Source organism: Marmota monax, unplaced genomic scaffold (assembly GCF_021218885.2).
Source record: "Marmota monax isolate L192 unplaced genomic scaffold, Marmota_monax_Labrador192_F-V1.1 WCK01_AAM20220418_F8-fsc00021, whole genome shotgun sequence".
Lineage (NCBI taxonomy): Eukaryota > Metazoa > Chordata > Mammalia > Rodentia > Sciuridae > Marmota > Marmota monax.
The window spans coordinates 18,682,009-18,704,757 of NW_026695228.1; the positions used below are offsets into that span (position 1 = coordinate 18,682,009).

The 22,749-nt window shown below is 41.3% G+C and overlaps 1 protein-coding gene across 2 annotated transcripts in view; it reads left to right on the plus strand.

Annotated features, from left to right (window-relative positions):
* Klhl18 (kelch like family member 18) overlaps window positions 1-22,749 on the plus strand; it is a 51,379-nt gene that overhangs the window by 23,618 nt on the left and 5,012 nt on the right. The window contains exons 2-8 of one of the 2 annotated variants that reach the window (XM_046437166.2): window positions 6,610-6,740; window positions 9,154-9,294; window positions 11,425-11,623; window positions 14,531-14,691; window positions 15,991-16,127; window positions 17,636-17,873; window positions 21,186-21,290. In XM_046437166.2, the coding sequence (XP_046293122.1) occupies window positions 6,610-6,740; window positions 9,154-9,294; window positions 11,425-11,623; window positions 14,531-14,691; window positions 15,991-16,127; window positions 17,636-17,873; window positions 21,186-21,290 (1,112 nt within the window). The remainder of the gene's footprint in view (window positions 1-6,609; window positions 6,741-9,153; window positions 9,295-11,424; window positions 11,624-14,530; window positions 14,692-15,990; window positions 16,128-17,635; window positions 17,874-21,185; window positions 21,291-22,749) is intronic. The other variant, XM_046437167.2, reaches the window with a different exon arrangement.

A 22,749-nucleotide genomic window follows, 5' to 3' on the forward strand; every position in this document is an offset into this window, starting at 1 on the left:
CAGATTGGGAAGAGGGAGGATTTGAAGTAACAGTGTATAATTCCTGATAAGTGGAAGAGTAGTCTTTGCATGAGTCTATGTAATTCTAGATATTAATAATAGGGAACCTACTTACAAAGCCATAGTTTACAATTTTTTTAAAAGAGAGAGAGAGAGAGAATTTTTTTAAATTTGTTTGCTTTTTATTTATTTATTTATTTTTTTAGAGAGAGAGTGAGAGAGCGAGAATTTTTTTAATATTTATTTTTTAGTTCTCGGCGGACACAACATCTTTGTTTGTATGTGGTGCTGAGGATCGAACCCGGGCCGCACGCATGCCAGGCGAGCGCGCTACCGCTTGAGCCACATCCCCAGCCCTAGTTTACAATTTTACATCTGTAAAAAATGTATATTTTTATTTCCTTCTTGCTTTGTATGTACTTTCTTCCTTTTCTTTCTTTCTCTTTTTTTTTTTTTTTTTTTTCATTTTGTTTTTAAACAGTACCAAAGGTGAATCCAGGGCCTTTCACATGCTAGGCAAGCACTCTACCACCAAGCTATATTCCCAAACCTTTTTATTTTGATACAGGGTCTTATCAAGTTGCCCAAGCCAGCCTCAAACTTGCAATTCTCCTGCCTCAGCCTCCCAAGTAGGTAGGATTATAGGCATGCAGCCAAAAAGCCCAACTTGTCCCCCTGACCCCTACTTAATGACCATTTTGAGTTAATTATAGAGTCACATGCAGTGGTAAGACATAATACAAGGAAATGACATGCACCTTTTACCCATTTTTCTCCTAGTGGTAGTATCTTGCAAAACTTTTGGGTCAGAGGAACTGAAAGTATAGTATCATCACTGAGATATTGATACTGATGAAATCTACCGATTTATTCAGATTATTTCCTTAGTTTTAATCATTTATATATATGTATGTGTTTAATTCTATACAGTTTAATCATATATGTAGGTATTTTATTCTTTTTTTAATATTTTTATTTTTTTTAATTTGTAGTTGGACACAATACCTTTGTTTTACTTATTTATTTTTATGTGCTGCTGAGGATCAAATCCAGGGTCTTATACATGCTAGACGAGCACTCTACTGCTGAGCCACAACCCCAGCCCTAGGTATTTTATTCTTATTTTAAAGTTTTATTGTTTCTGTTTTTGTTTTTTGCTGTGTGCCTTGTTGGTGCATATCTGTAATCTCAGCATCTTGGGAAACTGAGGCAGGAGAATAACCAGTTCAAGGCCAGCCTGGGCAACATAACAAGATTCTAAAAATAAAAAGGGTTAAAAATTTTAAAAATAAAATAAAAATAAAAAGGGTTGGAATTTAGCTCTGTGGTAGAGAACTCCTGCATTCAGAAAAATAAAAATAAAAAATAAATTTTTAAATATTTTAATTGCCTGAGAACTGAAGCTGTGAGAAAAGATGTTAGCTACTAGATCATCCTCAAACTCTCAAACTTAATTTCTTCTCCTTCACATAATACTACTTGACTTTGGGCAAGCTACTTTACTTCCAAATCTTAGTTTCCTCTTCTATAAAATATGACTCACAGTAGCTACCTACTCTAGAGGGTTGCTATGAAGACTAAAATGATAAAATGTGCACAAGAGGTACTTGGCATAGTCTATGGCATATAAAAATATCACAATAAATGGTTATCTCATTATTTTAAGTAACATTTTTTTAACTAAGATTACAGGTGAGAGTATTTGGATTTTTAAAAGCTTTTCACAAAAGTGTAGTCACAGGATAGTAGAATTGGAAGATCCTTTGACTGGTCACATAGTTTTAGAACCAGTCCAGGAACACCCTAATCATTCTTAGGTGGTAGGTTCTTACTCTTTATGATAAACTAAAATCTGTCTCCTTTTAACTTCTAGATTTGCCCCCATCCATTTGCCCCCATCCTTCTAGGATTTAAGGACAACCATCATGTCCCCTTCAGCCATTCCTTATAAGATAGGCTTCCAGACCCTTCCGTAGCTTGGTCTAACTAAGAAGAAAGAGGATTTGTATTTCAGAATCCTAGAGTACCTCCAGATTAGGAAACACCAGATACTGAAAACAGGAACAGAAGTTGAACATCTATGTGAAAAGCAGTTAGAGGCCGATAGCCCTCTCAAGAGGCAGGAGTTTTAGTCTTAGACATTGAGCCTGAGGCTCTGAATGTAGGCTACCACACAGGAGGTTGAGAGGGGAAGCAAAACTGAAAGCAGGACTTAAAGATAAAGTTCTAAATAGTGAATGGTAGCACCATCCCCTTTGTCACCCAGTTTCTAGAATATCTGCTGCAGGTATTCTCATACAAGAGATTGGAAAAGATACTAATATTTCCAGGGGTCTCCAACAGAAGGTCAGACCTTGTCTGATCATCCTAATGTGAAGCCACAAATTGACAAGTGTATCCACCTACACAGAGCTTTCAAACATCTTTAAAAGTATCAACAGATAGCCAAGTGTCACTAGGCATCGAAAGAAACCTCTAACAAAGGATAGTTCAAAACAGATGGACAAGAAAATAATTCAAAGGAAACAGTAAAAGCAGGATGGAAAAGAAGGGAAAACATTTACTATATAATATACCAACAGAAAATCTCATATTGACAGACAAGATTCTTAAAAAAAAAAAAAGGAACATTACAAAAATAAGAAAGACTTCTTGAAAGTTAAAAATATATATGAGAAAAACTACAACCCAAAATGATTGCAAGATAAAGAAGTTCCTAAATAATAGAGTAAAGGAAAGAGATGGAAAATAGGCAAGAACAGATCAGAAAACGATAGGATTATTCCAAGAGATCCAACACTTGGCTAATAGAAATTTAGGACAAGAAAATAAAGACAATAGAGGAGAGTAAATTATCAAAGAAGCTGTATGAAAATATTTACCCAGAACTGAAATAATATCTATAGATTAATAGAGCACAATATATGGGGGGGGGGGGGACAGCAAGGTACAATACTTGTGAAATTTCAGAACTCCAAGAATAGAAAGTTCTAAAAGCTTCTAGAGAGAATACTCAGGGTTAGTATTCAGAACGGTATTAGATATCACAAAAGCAACAAATTTAAAAGTCACCTTCAAAATTCTTATAGAAAACTGGGCATGGTGGCTCACGTCTGTAATCCCAGTGGTTCGGGTGGCTGAAACAGGAGGATTACAAGTTCAAAGCCAGCCTCAGCAACAGTGAGGTGCTAAACAATTCAGTGAAACCCTCTCTAAATAAAATACAATACAAAATAGGGCTGGGGATGTGGCTCAGTGGTTGAGTGCCCCTGAGTTTAATCTCTGGTACCAAAAAAAAAAAAAAAAATCTTACAGAAAAAAATTCCTAGTTCAAATTTTTTTTGACCAATAGACTGTCACCCAAGATGAAGGGTAGCAAAGACATTCTCAGACAAACTGTGCATATAACCCCTACAAGAAGACCCTGTCCTCCAGAATAAATAAGGAAGGAAAGTGAAGAGGATCCAGGAAACTGGGGTTCCATTACAGGTTAGGAAAAGGAAACCCCCAGGAGGAGGAAGTTCTAGCAGAGAAGTCTCTAGAAATAGACAACTAACTGATAGAGTACCCAGTTAAACAAATAAAGAGGAGTTCACTAAGAGGGAAAATCAGATCATACAGAAAAAGAAATGTAGTCATGGTTCACAACTTGGCTTGATGAAAAATAATATTCAGACCTAATCACCTCTTAATTTAATCAAAGTTTGACCTAATTATAATTGGAAAGATAGAGTTTGTTGGATAGTATATAAAGAGGATGTCAGAATAGACTCTTAATATTCCATAACAGCAATTAAACTAGCAATGTAATTTTGCTGCATAACAATTACCAAAACTTAATGACATAAAACAACAGGTATTGATTACCTCAAAGTTTCCCTAAAGAATACAGAAACTGAGGCTGGGATTCTGGCTAAGTGGCAGAGCGCTTACCTGCACATATGGAGGCACTGGGTTCAATCCTCAGCACCACATAAAAATAAACAAAATAAAGATATCGTGTCCATCTACAACTAAAAAGTTATTTTAAAAAATACAGAAACCATTTAGAGGTCTCTCATGAGGTTATAGTCCAGACAGCAGTCACAGCTGAAGTCATCTGAGGCTTGACTGGCTAGAGGCTCTGTTTCCAAGCTCAGAAAGGTGGCTGGAGGAGGAGGAGGAGGCTTTAGTTCCTCTTCATAGGGCCCTCCGCTTAGGCTGTGTGGTCCAGCTTCCTTTGGAGTAAGTGACCCAGGAGAGACATTAAGAGGAATTTCAGTTTCCTTTTTCAACTTACTCTTTTTTTTTTTTTTTTAGTTGTCATTGGACCTTTATTTACTTATATGTGGTGCTAAGAATCAAACCCAATGCCTTACACATGCTAGGCAAGCGCTCTACCATTGTGCTACAACCCCAGCCCACTCAACCTACTCTTGAAGATCAGTTCTGCTGTATTCTATTAGTTACATACACTAACCATGATGCATTGTGAGAGAGAACTGCATAAGGATGTGAATACCTAGAGGCAGTGTCATTGGAGGCTATTTGGAGCTGGCTGCCACAGGAGATATCTTTAAGTGAAAATTCAAGAAGTAACATTTTGGCATATTATTTAGAAAGGTGAAACTAAATCCCAGAAGAAGGAAGTTCCTGGGAGCAGGATTCAGGAGTGGACTCAGACTGCTATTTTTCATTATGTATCTTCTAGAGCAATTTTGAGAAATGTATTATTGTATTATTGTGATTTTTAAAAAAATTTGAATCTGATAAGGATCCTTTGGCATTTGCAAGATTGTGTTTATGATCTTGAAGGGCTGTTTTCAGATAATAAGATAATAATTAAGTCAAAGAAGACATAGTGATGGCCAGGCATGGTGGCTCATGCCTGTTATCCCAGCAGCTTGGGAGGCTGAGGGAGGAGGATCGCAAGTTCAGAGCCAGCCTCAGGAACTTAGGGAGGCCCTAAGCAACTTAGTGAGATCCTGTCTCAAAATTAAAAATCAAGAAAAAGGGCTAGGGGGGCTGGGATTGGGGCTCAGCAGTAGAGCACCCGCCTAGCACAGGCGGGACCCGGGTTCAATCCTCAGCACCACATAAAAATAAAGGCATTGTGTTGTGTCCATATACACCTAAAAATAAATATTTAGAAAAAAGAAAAAGGGCTGGGGATGTGATTCAGTAGTTAAGCACTTCTGGATTCAATCCCTAGTACCAAAAAATAAAAAAATAAAAATAAAAACAAGAAAAGGAAGAGGGAGATGATAACATAATGATGGAACTTGAACTGGAATCCTTGAGTAAATGTGACAGAGATGAGCATCAAGTAGTGAGATGCCCTGGCATTTCTGTAACATGGAACCTGAGAAAAGTGGGATGGAAATGCTGTTTTGCTGTTTCTAGAGAACAGAAAGTTCTTAAGTGGAAATGTTTATATAGCTTGGAGCTATAAATGGTAAAGCTTATTGAAGGGAATAGCCTTTTGGCAGATAGTTGTGAAACACTTTATAGAATTCTTCAGGCATGTGTCTGTTAGTGTTTGATACAAATTGGGAGAGAGAATTGGCTTCTGTCCCTTTGGGCTATACAGATCACTGGCCTGTCTGCAACACAATTCATTCCTGCTGGCTGCTATCAGAGTTATTTTTTGCAGAGGTGCTGTGGACTATTCCTTGTCTACCACAGCCTGCTTGGTGCCCCAGCACTCCCTACCCACCCACCACCGCCAACTTTTGAGCCCATGGTGCATCATGCTCTATCATTGGTCTTCACAAACAGCCCCTATTCAAGTCTGGTCTCATTTCTCCTCATCTCTACTTTCACTGTATATTTACTTTTATTGAAGAACATACTGTTAGGAGCTCCAGTGTTCTTGGACAGTTTGTGTATTCTCTCTGCCACCTCCTTCTGCCTCCTCCTCTTTTACCTTCCCTCCTCCTCTTCCTCCTCCTCCTTCTTCTATTTTTGGTACTAGGGGAACTGAACCATTGAGCCATATCCCCAGCCCATTTTTTTTTTATTTGTTGAGACAGGGTCTTGCTAAGTTGCTTAGGGCCTTACTAATTGCTGAGACTGGCTTTGAACTTGTGATCCTCCTGCCTCAGCCTCCTAGGTCACTGGGGTTACAGGTGTGTGCCACCATACCTAGCATCCATCTTCCTTCCAATAAAACTGAGGTTGCGATTAGCATTGAAGGAGTCAGGTATTTGAGTTGGTTGAGGAGTTGAGAGGGGTACACTGGAGAATGCCATTAAAGTAAAAACTTATCACTGGAAGCATTCAGGCTTACATTTTTAATCATTTAACACCTCATTAAAATGCATTGTTGGTTTGGGGTTGTGGCTCAGAGGTCGAGCGCTTGCCTACCATGCCTGAGGCACTGGGTTTGATCCTCAGCGCCACGTAAAAATAAAGTAAAGTTACTGTGTCCATCTATAACTAAAAAAATAAGTATTTTTTAAATGAATTGTTTACATTCTTCTACTGTATGTTGAATTTAAAATATTTCCAGGTCTTCATCATAAACCTTGATTGTGATGCAATGAGCAAAGGAGTAAGCTGTGGGAGGGCCAAATTGGGATTTTATGTTTGCATTCCTCAATATGTCTTTGTATTTTACTTTGCCCACAGATCGGGGACCACAAATTCAGTGCTCACCGGATCGTCTTAGCAGCCTCAATCCCGTACTTCCATGCTATGTTTACAAATGATATGATGGAGTGCAAGCAGGATGAGATTGTAATGCAAGGAATGGATCCAAGGTACTAAATCCTGCTATTAGGATTTTTTTTTTCCTCATATATTTCAACCAGATATTTCATTGATCTGGTTCACCATTAGGATTTACCAGCTGCTTTCCAGGCACAATTTTACCCTATGCTTGGGACCATTTGAGGACCTGTGTCATATAACAGGATATGGTATCTAAGAACACATCTTCATACAGATAATAGATGATTAGTAAACACATTAGAATCTCAGCCAGTGGCTTGAGACAGAGTTCAAATGAAGGGAGTTTTAAGGAAATACTTTTTCCCCCCTCCTTTATTGCCTTTAATGTGTTGCTGAGTCCACCCCAGGGGCAGATTTTTTTTTTTTTAATGTGGTACTGAGGATTAGAACCCAGGGCCTTGTGCATGCAAGACATGCACTCTGCCAACTGAGCTATATCCCCAGTCCCCATGAAGGGAGTTTTTTTTTTTTTGTTTTTTTTTTTTTATGAAGGGAGTTTTGATGTTGTTTTTACTCTACTATTAAAGTCTAAGATATTTTTATAAGTTGGGACTGGATATCAGTTTGATAGTGTATTACTCTCTATACTTTTTTGAGCTAACTATTTATTAGCTGGCAAAATAATTCTTCCAATAAATATCTTCATTTACTTTCCTTCTCGGTATTCTAGAAAAGTATTCATTAAAACTTTCTACAGTGATGGAAATGGTCTTTTTGTGCTGTCCAAAATGGTAGCCACTGGCCACAGATGGCTGTTGAGCTCTTGAAATGTGACTAGTAAGACAGAGGAACTGAATTTTAAATTTGATTTTAATTAAGTAGTCATGTGTAATAACTATTGTATTGGACAATAGGTCTAGAATATGGCAGAATTTTATGGTTATTTGATGGGTCAAAAAATTAAAGCCCCAGCCCAAGGTTATCCCATTAGCTAGTAACATATGATTATATGTTACCTTATCTCTTAATCTCATAGTGGTGAGACCTAGGGAAAGGGGATCTAGGAGAAAGTGTGTCACCTCTGGATGATTGGGGATTATCTGTACCTACTGCAAGACAGGAATCTCAGGCCAGCTACTAGTAAGGAAAGACAGCAGTGGGTCTCCAGGGCAGTTGTGCACTCTTCTCTGAGGTCTGCGTCTGAACAAACCATGCTGAATTCTTTGTGCATCCAAGTGCTTCATCAACAGAAACTGACTGAGCATCTATGGTATGCACAATTTGAGGCAAGTACATAAATGGTATGGCTGGGAGTGAACGTGGTATAAGAAAAGTAAAGCAGAGTACAGGTTAATGAATGATGGGTGGGATCATTTCAGAGCGACCAGGTGGTAGGGTGATATTTGTTCCAAGACCTTAACTGAGGTGAGAAAATGAGCCAAATGGGAGAACAGCCCTCCAAACAAAAGGAGCAGCCAGTGCAAAAGATCTGAGGTGAGAGTGTGTACAGGTTGTTGGAACAGAGCACAAAAAGGAAAAGAGTAGGGGCTGGGGATGTGGCTCAAGCAGTAGCGCACTCGCCTGGTGTGCGCGGGGCGCTGGGTTCCATCCTCAGCACCACATAAAAATAAAATAAAGATGCTGTGTCCGCCAAAAACTGAAAAATAAATATTTTTTTTAAAAAAAGGAAAAGAGTAGAAGGTAATGAGGTCAGAGAGATAGAGAGGGGTCAGAACTCATCCAGCCCTATGGCTGAATTTAACTTTGATTCTCAGTGTGAACTGGAGGCAAATAAATAAATAAATACATTGAAGTCTCATTCTAGAAATTTACCTCCAAACAATAATAATAATCTAAAACATAATGGCAATGAGACAGTAACCACTATGATGCCTACCAGTAACAGCAATTAATTGTAGCACATTTCCAATGTTGAAAATGATATAGCAGCTACCAAAAATAATAAACATAGCAATATAAGAAAGGGTTTGATAAGTATTTTATGATTATAGCCATATAATTTGTGCATATAGGTAAACAGAGACTGAAAACAAACTTTGAAACGGTCACCGTTGACATTTTCAATAGTGAGTTTGTGAATAATTTTCTTTTTTTTTTTAATTTTAATTTTAATTAATTTATTTATTTTTAATTGTAGATGGACACAATATTTTTTATTCATTTATTTTTCTGTGGTGCTGAGGATTGATCCCAGTGCCTCACGCTTGCAAGGCAAGTGCTCTACCACTGAGCTACAACCCTAACCTAGATAATTTTTCTGCAGTAAAATTATATGAACAATGAAGACAGCTAAGTAAAGTGAGTCTTTGGCTGTGTTGAAGTAGTTATTTCACTTAGAGTCTCAAAGGACATGGGTAAATGGATTTTTACACAGGGCACATCTGTTGTCCATGTAGTCAGGTCAGTTCATTAGGCTGGAGTCACCTGTGGGACAATACTCCTCTCTGAAGAACTTCTCATGGCTTTCCTTCTTTCCTTTAGTGCCCTGGAGGCTCTGATCAACTTTGCTTATAACGGCAACCTTGCCATTGACCAGCAAAATGTCCAGTCATTGCTCATGGGGGCAAGTTTCCTGCAGCTGCAAAGCATCAAAGACGCCTGCTGCACATTCCTCAGAGAACGGTGAGGTGGTGTAGTGGGGAGCATGGTCATCCCCTTTCTAAAATCCCTGCCAGTTTGCTGTCCTTGGTGCATATAGCATTTATGAAGTGGGTGAAGTGAGAAGGTTAGTATGCGGAGATGACAGTTCTTGAAATCACTACCAAACAGTGCCCACCTCTTTGAGATCAGCCTTTGCAGAACACAGTTTGCTGTGTCTGCCCTCTCCCTTGTTGTGACGTTCCTCTTTTCATCTTCCCTCTCCAATATGATCAACATGGAAATTAGCTAATTTAGCTAATTTTCTCACTAAACTAATTCATTCATTATTATTCCATAACCATCTCCATCTTTGTTTGGCTACTTCCTCCTCCTTAAATTTCTTAAACTTCCTGCCTTCCCTTTTAGGATTTAACTCTTTAGAGCCCACCCACATTTCACCTCCTATAATTCTCTGTCTCCCTTCATCTACTGGGAGCAATCATTATTATTTTTTTTAGGATAAAGACCATGGATCATTTCCCTGCTCATTTCTGGTGCTTGGCAATGGGCTTCATGGTTCTCCCTTGACCTTGTAACATAACAAATAAGAAGGCTTTTTCTCTCCCCTCTCAGGAGGCTGAGCAGCCTAGTCATAAGGTAAAGGTCTTTTAACCACCAGAGGTTTGAGGGTGAGGGTTAGTTCTAGGCCACATACACACAGGGTGGAACTGAAAGAGCATCTCTCTGCATGTTGCTCTCCTAGGCCAGCCTTCACCTGAGCCTCCTCTGATCACCGGGTCCCTTGCCTTAAGACCAGTATTCCTTCTGCCTCAGCTCTGCCATTTTGAACCTCATCACCTGTTAGAGCTGACCTCCCCTTCCCTATTCCCACTCTACCAACTCAAGTGGTTGCTATGTGGACCCAACCTGCTGTCCTCATTTTGTCTGTGTGGTACTCACAAGCATGTGTGCTTTTAGTCATGATAACTGGAAGTGATGCCTCACATGTAGGGGCATTCATCTGCTAGGTGAAAGGTGAATATTTTCAATGGTACCATATCTGGTTTTGTAGATGGAGACTTAATAGTGACAGTGTAGCTCCAGAACTAGGCTTGTGCCTGCCTTGGGATGACTTCTGGGTCAGGCTGGAGGGGTGCATGGGGATATGTAGGGTACAACTATCTTTCCTATTCATTTCTTTCTTTTTTTTAATATTTTTTTTTAGTTGTAGGTGGATACAATACCTTTATTTTATGTAGTGCTGAGGATTGAACCCAGTGCCTTCCACATACATGTTAGACGAGCAATCTACCACTGAGCTACAGCCCCAGCCCTTTCCTATTCATTTCTATGTTTAAGGACACAGACCAGTTTTAGTTCATTTCTTTGTTCCCATAAAACTTGAAGAACGGTTTGTTCTTGAAGGATTAAGTTGGCCGTTCTCACAGCTTTGCCAAGGGACAACAGCACCACCTAGGGGCTTTCAAGGTCTTCACTTTCAACAGTGAATTCAGACACTAGTAGACACTAAAAGATGCTGAACAGTGATTATAGGCGAGTACAGGCCTGGTGATCTATGTCCAGGTGGAATGGGCTCTCGGGAAGTCTTGTGAAGTAACTGTCAGAGAAGGGGGCAGGAGAGCCATGTGCTGGGAAACCCGTCTGCCACATACAGCTTCTGCTGTTCCTGGTTGACGGTCTAGAGCATTACCATACCTCTGGTCACCAAGAAAAGGCCCTGAAGTTGTAGAATGAATTTAAACCATGGGGAGAGATGATGCTTCTAACATTGGGATTCTTTTTTAGACAGACAAAGGCTCTGTGGACCTAACTCTTCAGAGAACTGAAGAGTTAGGTCCACAGAGCCTTTGTCTGTCTACAACTTCAGGGCCTTCTCTGATAGTTACTTCACAAGACTTCCCGAGGGCCCATTCCACCTTGACACAGATCACCAGGTCCAAGAAGCAAAGGCCTTTGAGGATAATCCATCTTTATTTTATACTTTTGATGTTGAGTACCAGAGAGGTGCACCTGGTATCACAAGGGGTTTCCAAAAAAATTGAGGCCAAAATTTGTTTTTATTCTGTACCTCTACCCAGAACCACCCTTAGAATAATCAAACATTCTTCTTGCCTCTGGTTTTTTTCTTTTCATCTTTTCTTATGCCAAAAGGCTTCACCCAAAAAATTGCCTGGGTGTGCGCCAGTTTGCAGAGACAATGATGTGTGCCGTGCTGTACGACGCAGCCAACAGCTTCATCCACCAGCACTTTGTGGAGGTGTCTATGTCGGAAGAGTTCCTAGCCCTGCCCTTGGAGGATGTGCTCGAGCTCCTGTCCCGGGATGAGCTGAATGTAAAGTCAGAGGAACAGGTCGGTGACACAGTGGCAGTTTGCACAGGTGACACAGGGGATGCTCTTCTTTCCATCAGTGTTTTCTGTTATTTTCTTTCTCACAAAATTAAGATCATGACATATAGACAGATAGTTTTATTATAAGTATTTTTCATGAAAATTTTTCGTATATTTTAGTGTCTAAATAATATTCTGTTTATTTTATCAACCCCACTTTCTTCCCTTATTCTTGGGTATTTGGGCTATTTTCAGTATTTACTATCAGAAATGATATTGCCATGAACTGGATATAATAAGCTTAGATAATTTTGTGAAAGAGTATTATTCTGAGGAAGAGGATAACATTGTGGCAGTCAGGAGATGTTTGTTTTTCTTAAGGTGGAAGAAATTACTACATACTTGACTCTGATGGGACTTTTCCAGAAGAGACGGAACAGGTAGAGAAATGGAAGAATAGTTACTGGGTGATATTTTAGAGTGAAAAGAGAGAGTTTAGGGCAGGGAATGTGTATTTGATAGGAGCACTGCCATCCACACCCAGATGCAGGGAGGAGAGGTTGGGGTGCACACACCCAGGTACAACAGAGGGAGATGCTTTTTTTTTTTTTTTTTTTTGAGATGCTGCTTCTTATTGGCATTCTCTTCTGAGGAAGGTAAGGAGAGATGAAAGGATATGAAGCAGTCTTCTATGGGAGAATAAATGGACACTGCCAGGCAGATGAAGAGGGCTTGATAGGAAGCATTTTTTAATTTTATTATTATTTTGGGGGGTACTGAGGATTGAACCCAGAGATGCTTTACCACTGAGCCACATCTCCAGCCTTTTTCTTATTTTAAGATGCGGTCTCACTAAGTTGCTAAGGCTGGCCTTGAACTTGCAATCCTCCTGCTTCAGTCTCCCATGCCACTGGAATTAAAGGTGTACACCACTACACCTGGTGATAGGAAGCAGTTTTGTGGGGTTGGGGATATAGCTCAGTTGGTAGAGTGCTTGCAAAAGGCCCTGGGTTCAATCCCCAGCATCACCAAAAAAACAAAAAAAAGAGAACAAGAAGAAGCAGCAGCAGCAGCAGATTTGGGGCTATGGCTGTAGCCCAGTGGCAAAGCACTTGCCTACCATGCACAAGGCACTGGGTTTGATTCTCAGTACCACATAAAAATTAACAAAGAAAATAAAGGCATTTTGTTTATCTACAAATACCAAAAAAAAAAAAATTAATTAAAAAAAGAAAAAGAGGCAAATTTATAGTAAAATTTTTAAAATAAACTGGTCAGCTCCATTGTGTGGTCAGCCACATGTACTGATATCGGTACAGAATAGGGTTGAGTTGAACTTGAAGAACTAGATCTTACTGGGTTAGAGATCTTTTTTCCCAGATGAGTGTGACTGAGAGAGGAATGTGGCATGAGAATTGGGGGCACCTACATAATAACCCATGGAGCCCATTCTGGTGGAGAGACAAGGAAATAGGCTAGATATGGGGAGCTGAGAAGGAGGTGGGGAACAGTGTCAAAGACTGATGGAAGTCAATTCCTGAACTGAAGGGTTGAGGTGGTGATTAGTGCGCATTTACTTGAAACTGTGGAAGATAGGAAGCTCTTGATAAAACCAGTTATAGTCCTCAGGGAGGGTGAGGCTATTGGTAGAGAGAGGTTCGGGCAACCACAGGGTCCTCCAAGGACAAAGTAGACAGATCTTATTGGAATGGTTCAGGAAAACTAAAATGAGAACATAGGGTGTTGGTAGCCAGAGAGGAACAAAAGACAATGCTTTCTGTTCCTGAGGCATTGTGCAAGTTGCCTTAAGAGAATGATGAGTAGCTGTCATATCTGGGTACAGGGTGGGGAGGGCTGGCAGTGAAGGGCATTGAGTGTGAGAATAAGGAGTTTGGACCTGGCCCTGCAGGCACCAAGATCTTCACTGCCGAAAGGCCTCTGTCCTTGGTCAATAGAGAAGTCTAATCAAAGGCCAAGCCCCTTGGGATATTTGACTGAATATCAAATATTGACGTGGCCTTGACGTGGCCTGCCGTGGAGCTGGGCTTCATCAGGAGCCCCAGGTCTGGGAGGAAAACTGTTGCATGTTAGGCACAACTTATCTAATTTCCTGAATGTCTAAGAGTCCTTGACTCCTGAATATTAATTAGTGATTGGAAGTGACCCCTGGGCTTGGCAGTATGGGCACCATCATTTAGAAGGGAAGAGTGGAGCCTTATTCCAAGAATAGGATGTTCTCTCCCTATCTCTTCTGCTAATTAGTATGACTGAGGCAGCTCACATTTATTTGAGTAATCCATTGTAAGGGCTCTAAGTTGTTTTTTTTTTTTAATACCTTTATTTTATTTATTTATTTTTATGTGGTGCTGAGGATTGAACCCAAGGTCTCGCTTTACCTCTGAGCCACAACCCAGCCCAGTTTTTAAAGGGAGATAGTTTTGTGGCTGGGGCCATTAAGGAAGGACCCTTGGAGAACATGGATCTCAAGCTAGGCCTTAGAGAAAGGAGAGAAACATTTAGACAAAAAGGAGGAGAGGAGAGGACATTCTAAGAGATGTTCACAGAACAGGGGAATCAGGGCCCAGCTTAGCTAGAGTAGAGGGAGGTGTAGAGGGAGTTTAGAGGGGGTAGGGTATAGGAGCAGCAGGAAAGGAGAGAAACAGGCATTTTGTTGTGATGCAGGAATGAAAATTGTATCATTGACAGTTTGTCATTAGGAAATCATAATGAAAACTAGGAAGCTGTTAGAATAACAGTTTGCATTACAAAAGACTGGGCCAAATAAAGTAGCTGGGAGTTGGAGAGAGCAGTAGATTCAGGAGACAACTAGGAGGAAACGTTGATGGGTTTCAGTATAGGAAGTGGAGGGCTTGAGATTGGGGGTAGGGGTGTATCCTCTGAGTTGCTGCCACAACACCCATTCTTTAGGTCTTTGAAGCTGCATTGGCCTGGGTCAGATATGACCAGGAACAGAGGGGGCCCTGTCTGCCAGAGCTGCTGTCCAATATTCGCCTGCCTCTCTGCCGGCCCCAGTTCCTGTCAGATCGAGTGCAACAAGATGACCTGGTGCGTTGCTGCCACAAATGCAGGTGAGCAAGGGCAGACTTGCACAGGACAATGCTGAGGGTCTATGCAGAAAAGAGGATTTGGCCACCTAGTCCAGCTCAGGGGAGGAAGGATTTGGAGTGTTCTAATTCATGGCACACAGATTGATCTGTCCTCTGTCTAGAATGGAAGAGGAAGTGGAAGGAGCCTGAGTCTTACACTGTGGGCAGAAAAATGTACATGTGAGAGCATCAAGGCAGAAGGGCTTTTCTCCCCTAAATTATCTGAGTATACTCCAGCGTCTTCATCCACTGAGCTCTTGTGAGTGTACAAGCAATCTGTACTCCCTGCCCTGGCCCTGCCCGTACTGGTGGTACAAATGGGACTTCCTGCGGCTCTTAACCCCTTCAGTAAATATGGGTCTGTGCACTGTCCTGCTGTGGGTGTAGGCTTTGCATCTAAGTGATGGGTGAGGGGAGGACAAATTACTGGCATGGGAAACTTCTGTCCAGAGAAAAGCACTGATGATATGACGTAGTGTATAAAATTAGAGCAGCAGAGAAAAATGTCCATCCTCCAAATTGCTTGTCATACCCACAGCAGTGAATGTTTTTCCCTCCTTTGCTGACAAGATTTTTGCACATATACAGCTCTCCTTCATTTTCTCACACCTAGTTGAGATCAACTGGTTCAGGAGAAAGTCAGTGGCTTGGTGCAGGTAGTGTGAAGATGTAAAGTCGCTGGCACCCTGTGACCAGCAGTCCCAAGAGTGCTGTTGAGGAGTGTGAACAATGCTGTTGGCAATGCATAGCTAGCTATCAAAGTTCTTAGAAGAACAGCATAGACTATAGTGTGGAGGGGGTGCTGCCGAAACAGATTGGAGGCAGGGAAATCCATCCAGAACAGTTGGTGGCTGCAGTCACAGTGCAGGTGAGAGATAATTGATTACAAGGTGTGTGCTGTGGTTCAGTCATGGGGTGGAAAGAAAGAGGTAGATCTAGCCAGCATTAGGATGCAGACTGCTTGCTGAGCCTCCCCTAGCCCAGCTGTTTTAGCCAACACCCTGTTTTTCTCACTCCTCAGTCTGTGCTTATTAGAAGACAATTGTTCTGGTTACGCTAGCTGAGGTGGGTTTTATTTGTCTTGCTCCTTCAATTTGAGCATGTCTCAACAGCTGTACATGGCTTCCTGAGATCTCACTTGGATTCATTGAGACCAAACTTTCCAGAAAACTTCTCTCAGGTTTTCCTGCAGTTGGGGGTGGAGAAGCCAGGCTCAGAAGTGCATCTGTGGACTGAGGGCTGAGGATACCTCCTGTCCTAGCACCTTGCATGTTATTCCAGGGACCTTGTAGATGAAGCGAAGGACTATCACCTCATACCAGAGCGCCGGCCACACCTACCCGCTTTCAGAACTCGGCCTCGCTGCTGCACATCCATCGCTGGGCTTATCTACGCTGTGGGAGGCCTCAACTCAGCAGGTATCTTGCAACTCCCCTTTGCAGAGCTCTACCTGGGGCTCCATGAAGAAAGAAGTACAGTCAACCTACCTGGCCATTGTGCTTCCTCTCCTTTGTGCTGTCACCTCCCCTGCCCTGACTGATGTAATTGCTCTGTGGTTAGCACTTGTCCTGTATTCATACTATTGAATCCTAATGTCAGTGCTAAGGAGCCTTAACCTATCCTTGAGGCCTAGCCTCTTCACATTACAGATGAGGAAACTGAGGCCCATATAACTTTCACTATGTTCACACAAGTTGCTTTGGGCAGAGAAAAGAATAGAAATCAAATGTCCTATTCCCGAAGCATCATGCTTCACTAATACCACATTAGCTATAGCATTTACTCAGCCCTAGCCAGGATACAGAGACCCAGTTTTATAATCAGACTATTCACATTGAGTCAATGGATCTCTGAAGTTAGACTTTGAGAATGTTACCAAGAGAAGGAAGATTATCCAAATATGCTACTCTGCCACTATCAGTAATCCTTCTTACTTTCACCCCTATATATCACCTCCTGTGAAGCACTCACAAGTCTTGTGTTAGTGGCCGCTCTTGTATCATACAGTCAGGTTTTCAGAAATGCCCCATGGTCCCTGTCCTCTTCAGTAAGAGTTGGTGGGCAGTCCTGAGCCATTCTGGTTTTAATTGAAACTTAAAGATGGCTGGGGTTGTGGCTCAGTGGTAGAGCGCTTGCCTAGTACATGTGAGGCACTAGATTGGATCCTCAGCACCACGTATAAAATAAATAAATAAAGATATTGTATTTATCTACAACTAAAAAAATTAAAATAAAAAAAAAGAAAGCTAAGAAGAGGTGGGTACTAGTCTTCTGCTTGTTAACCGTATGACCAAAAGAAGTAAGTTGTTAACTCAGTGAATACTGGAGTGTAGCAAGTACTAAGTGTCCCAAAGCAGCATATACCAAGGAAGAAATTATTTTAATTGATTGTCATAAAAACCTGATCAAAAAGGGTAGAGTTGGAATTATCATTTCTTACTGCTGTGAATATTATTTATTGAGCACTAAGTATATTCTAGAGCCATGCTAGGTACTGTATCTATTCTGTCATGTAATCTCATGGTAGCTGTGCCATAAATTTCATGTAGGAAACAGAATGGGGACACAAAACAACTTGCCTAGGTTTACTCATCAGGAAGTGAAAGTTGGCATTGGGATCCATGCTCTTCCCTCTGATCATGCCTCCTGAGTTACAGAAACTGTATCCAATTGCTTTATCCTTGACTTTAGGCAGGTGATGGTAACTGAAAAGTACTATCTCAATAAAGTAAATGCTTCCTATGTGATTCTGATTTTCCTTAAAGAAAATCAGAGTTTACCATGGCTAAAATTTCTGCATGGGGCACTTGGGCCCTGAGTAATTCTATGGGAAGAGAGCTAATAGAATCAAGTCAAATGTTCCATATAATCAATGCCCAATAGCTATGATCTAAACAAGTGGTCTCATTTGTTTTAATTTGAGTAGCAAATTTTTATGCAGGTGATTCCCTGAATGTGGTGGAAGTATTCGATCCCGTCGCCAATCGCTGGGAGAAGTGCCATCCCATGACAACAGCCCGCAGCCGGGTGGGTGTGGCTGTGGTGAACGGGCTTCTCTATGCCATCGGGGGATATGACGGCCAGCTACGGCTGAGCACTGTGGAGGCCTACAACCCAGAGACGGACACATGGACGAGAGTGGGGAGCATGAATAGCAAGAGAAGGTATTCTGGAAGCCATGTGCAGGCCGAGCACACACACTGAGCATCTGGGGAGCGCCATGCTAGACGAACAGGGGCACGTAATAAAGTAAAATACAAGCTTTGGCCTGGGAAGGTCTTGCAGCCAGGCCAGGCTCTGCCGGCACCTCCTGGGAGTGAGCCCCCATCTGCTTAAACATAAAATACCTGCCTTGTCCTTTGAGGAACCTGGGGAAACAAGACATGGACATGTGGAAATTGTATTGTTATTTAAGTGCCAGATAAGGACTGAAAATATGTATTGTGGAAGATTCAAGGAGGGAGAGAAACTGGACTGGAACGTCTGGAAGATTTCAGGGAAGAGGTGGGATTAAAGTTGAAACCTGAAGAATAAGGAGGATTTAACTTTCTTTTTTTTTATTATTTTTAATTTTTTTATAGAGAGAGTTCTTTTAAATATTTATTTTTTGGTTAGACACAATACCTTTATTTTGTTTATTTATTTATTTTTATGTGGTGTTGAGGATTGAACCCAGGGCCTCACGCACGCTAGGCGAGTGCTCCACCGCTGAGCCACAACCCCAGCCTGGATTTAACTTTCTTAGTGATAAAAGGAAATCCAAAGTGTTTTTCTTTATATTTTCTTTCTCCAAGGACTCTTGCTTCATGTGTGTTCCCGCTGCCCAGGGAATATATGAAACAAAGTAGTGTTTTTTACTTCAGGGTCACATAGGTATTGTGGCAAGATGGACCACGTTTTTATGTCACTGAACACATTCTAGCTATTTGTTGCCTGCTCACCCTGAATAACAAGTGGGATTAGAGGATATCCCAGTAGTGCCTGCATTGAGCTTTCTCAGTGCAGAGCTGGTAGGCAGATTTTTCCTTATGTCAGACATGTGCTCGGGCAGTGAGAAGGCCCATACTGCTCAAGGGATGTCACTGGACAAGTTCTTTTGCTCTTCTGTCCCTGTGAGGTCACTAAAATAAATGAGTGGTTTCACCTGGTGCTCTGATGTCTTTCCTCAGAAGACTGACAGGAGAAAGGAAAGCAGTCCTAGTCTCTACCCACTTACCCAGAACAGCTATGTATTTTCCCCTTTTGCATTTTAAGCTTCCTTGACATAGACCCTGTTTTAAGGAGGGGAAGCTACATGAATTTCTTTTAATTTGAAAACCAGTGGACCAGTTGCTCTTTATTGGTCTTTCTGCTTTGTAATTCTGTGATCTAAGTATTTGCCTCATAGACCCCTTCACCTTTCTATGCCTCAGGGTGTCCACTTGTAAGAGCACGTGACTGAAAAGGAAAAAAGAGAGAAATCAAATGACAGTATGTGTGATAAGGAAGAAGAGTTAACAAGAAAGTCCTGTGCCACATAAAAGTGTAATGGCCATGATACACATGTTCCACATTCAGTAGTATTAGCATGTGACCACAAGCCAGGAGGAATCTTTGTAGCAATTAAAGACCAGATTCACAAAGGGATCAAGTAGGTTCATTTTGGAAGAAAAAAATATGTACATAAGGTCTGCACTTCCCAAGAATGCTTGCACAGTTCCTTTATTCGCACCACCTACCCCCACCTTGATGTTTCCCCCTCTGCCCCTTGGACACTTTGCAACTTTCTTTAAGTGGCTTTTTTGCTGTGTCAGTAGTCACTTGGCATTCCTTGTATGTCTGTTCTGGGCCACTTCCTTGCTTCAATGTCAGTGAATTTGAAGTGTTGTCTGGGAAGAAAGTCCTCCGGGTATTTCTCTCCTTCACTGTGGTTAATGCCCTGGTATTAGGTTGCAGGGCCCCATTCGACTTCATCCCTTTGAAATTATAGGTTACCTAAAATGTTTCTTGGTCGTTCCTCTCCTAACCTCCCACACAGCTCTCCATCCTGCCAGTTAGCGCAGCCTCCTTTCTGCTCATTTTCCATGCCATTTCTCCGCAGTCTCGGAGCTTTCCTGCAGTGGACTATACCAGTCCACACAGATCAGCACTTTCCCTTATCTCCTTACACTTGTCTTTACCACTTATTTTGTAGTTAATCTCATACATTCATTCTCATATCACTGTTGAACTCCTGAATTATTACTTAATTTTTATGTCAGATTCATGTCCATATCTAGAAGGAATTTGTCATCTTCCTGTAGTCCTTGTCTAAGATAAGTCCCTTTTCTCCTTCAAGCTGGTTCAAAGGGTCTGATACTGTGTCCTTCAGGGGTCTGATACTGGGACATTTGTGGATCAATTTAATTTGCTGTGTATACTTGAAAGGTATCAGTAACCCTGGTGTATTTTATTTTCCTATTTGTTAGACACCCAGATTCATTTTTAGTCATCATGTTTAAAAACAGTGAATCCGGCAGCTTGGCATTTCTCATAAGGCTTGTATAGAGTGGAAAATTATGATTGCACCAGACCACCACCCACCCCGTCTTTAATGCTAAGAGAGCTTATCAGGTGAGGAGCAGGGAGTTGGGCTTATGTCATTTAAATCCAAGGCACACCTCTTCCAAGGCAGCCTTGAGAAAAAAAGCCCTATTCCCCAAGCTAGCAGCTCACTTATACTGTAATTTGTGATCCTTGCTTCCTTGCAGGGTGTGGTGAGGATTGGAAATAGCAAGCATGGAGTACCTGACACATGTAATAAATGTACAACAAGCAGAAACTGAAGCATCACCCACAGAGACAGATTAGGGTCATACGTGTAAAGAAACACATTTATAGTGAATTGAATGTGAAAAGTCAGAGGTAAAGTGAGAGCCAGTTATGCACAAAACACACAACAAAAATACTATTGAGGGCACACAGATGAATTTGAGGTCTTCCAGAAGGTCTCCACTTGGTGAGAGATGGCAAACAGATTCCTGGCACCCCATTGTGCCAGAACATAAAACCCTTGAGGGTGGGAGCTTCTAAAGCTGGCACCTAAGATGGCATGCCTTGAGAGTAGCTGCTGATGAGTGAATGAATGGTTGTGACAAGTGCTGTGATAAAGAAGCCACTCTGGGGGCATGGGGCTAAGGGAGAATGATTCTGGCTGAGGGATCCAGGACAGCTTTGGAGGAAGAGGAGAGAGGAATTTGACCTGGGCCTCACCTCAGAATGGTGAGCATTTCAGGCAGATTGAGAACTGAAACCAGCTGGAAGGGGAGCTAGCCCAGGGCTGCAGGGCATAAGAGGAACCATAGAGCAGCCTCAGTGGCTTCAATTTTACACCTTTACTTAAGCATGTACCTGAGATTTAGGTCTAGAAAGAGTGATAGTTTAATTTCTCAGTGGGCATGAAAGGCTGCTCTAGGAAGTCTAAGGCTCATCTTGGGTGACAGCTCTATCTGTTTCAGTGCCATGGGGACAGTTGTGCTGGACGGGCAGATCTACGTCTGTGGAGGCTACGATGGCAACTCTTCCCTCAACTCTGTGGAGACCTACTCACCTGAGACAGACAAGTAAGGATCCCCAACTCCCTGGGGCAACTTGAGCTTACTACACCATTTAAAAATTAGAGCTGCAGTTTTTTATTTAAGCCTCTTGAAGGTAGAAAATGTGGTACTATTTTTGTCCCTTTTAGTACTTTGCACATTGTAGTTATTTATTAACCCTTGATTAAATTAATGAATGATTAGATACATTTTTTTAAAGGAGAGAGAGAATTTTTTAATATTTATTTCTTAGTTTTCGGCAGACACAACATTTTTATTTGTATATGGTGCTGAGGATCGAACCCAGCACCGCGCACATGCCAGGCAAGCAGGCTACCGCTTGAGCCACATCCCCAGCCCAGGATAGATACATTTTTAAAACAATGGTTTTCCTAGAAATTGGAAACATTTATTTAATGGTCTGTACCTCTTAGCTAAATCAGCCCATTTTAATGGAAAGGTAGGCAAAAGAGGATACAAATAGATGAACAGTATAGTATGTTCCAAAGCCAGTAGGGTATGATTTGGAAAAAAGAAGAAAAAAGTTACATAGTTAAATAAACTTGGGAAATGTGGATGTCTTCTATCCCACCAGAATCCTTATCTTTCCATAATCACATTAGCATTGCAAAGGCTCTGGAAAATTCTGTGGTAGAGAACTCTGTTTAATAGGTGTTGTGTAAAACCTGTCGCCATCTTGTGGCATAATTTTGCACAACAGTCTTTGGAAAACACTGACAGGGTTAGCCAGAATTTTTTTTATTTCAACATTTGAATCTTCTCATGTAGCAAAACCTAAGCAAATGAGTTGGATAGACCAATCAGAATGCTTTTAAGCTAATATTCTGTCTCTTAACCAACTTACTAGCTTTGAGCAGCAAGTTTTATGTTCAAGACCCTGTAAGTACTAGAGAAATGAAAAGCTGTACTCTGTTTGTGTACAAGGGTTGAAATGCATTCTGCTGTCATGTATAACTAATTGGAAACCCCCCCCCCCAAGGAAAAAAAAAAAACACACTTCCTGGTACTACAAAAAAAAAAAAAAAAGACCCTATAAGTAATACCCAGTGTGGTGGACTATGGATGCATTGTGATCATCCTACATGGAGCCCTGAGTTTGGAGCCCTTGGCCCTCTCCTTCCCTGGCTTTGAGGGAAAGGCAAGGTGATAGGAATGTCTTCTAAAGTGAGATCTATTATGGATAGACAGTAGGAGGTACTCATGATGAGCATAGATAACCAGGGAGACAACAAGAAGAGAGGCTCAGATACGAATGTGCCCACTATAAGCTGGGTACAGCAGCATATAAATGTAATCCTAGCAACTCAGGAGACTGAGGCAGGAGAATCACAGGTTCAAGGCCAGCCTCAGGAATTTAGCGAGCAACTTAGACCCTGTCTCAAAATTTAAAAAAAAAACAGATGGGAATGTGGTAAAGTGCTCGATGGCAAAGTACTCCTGAGTTCAATCCCTAGTACAGGGAAAA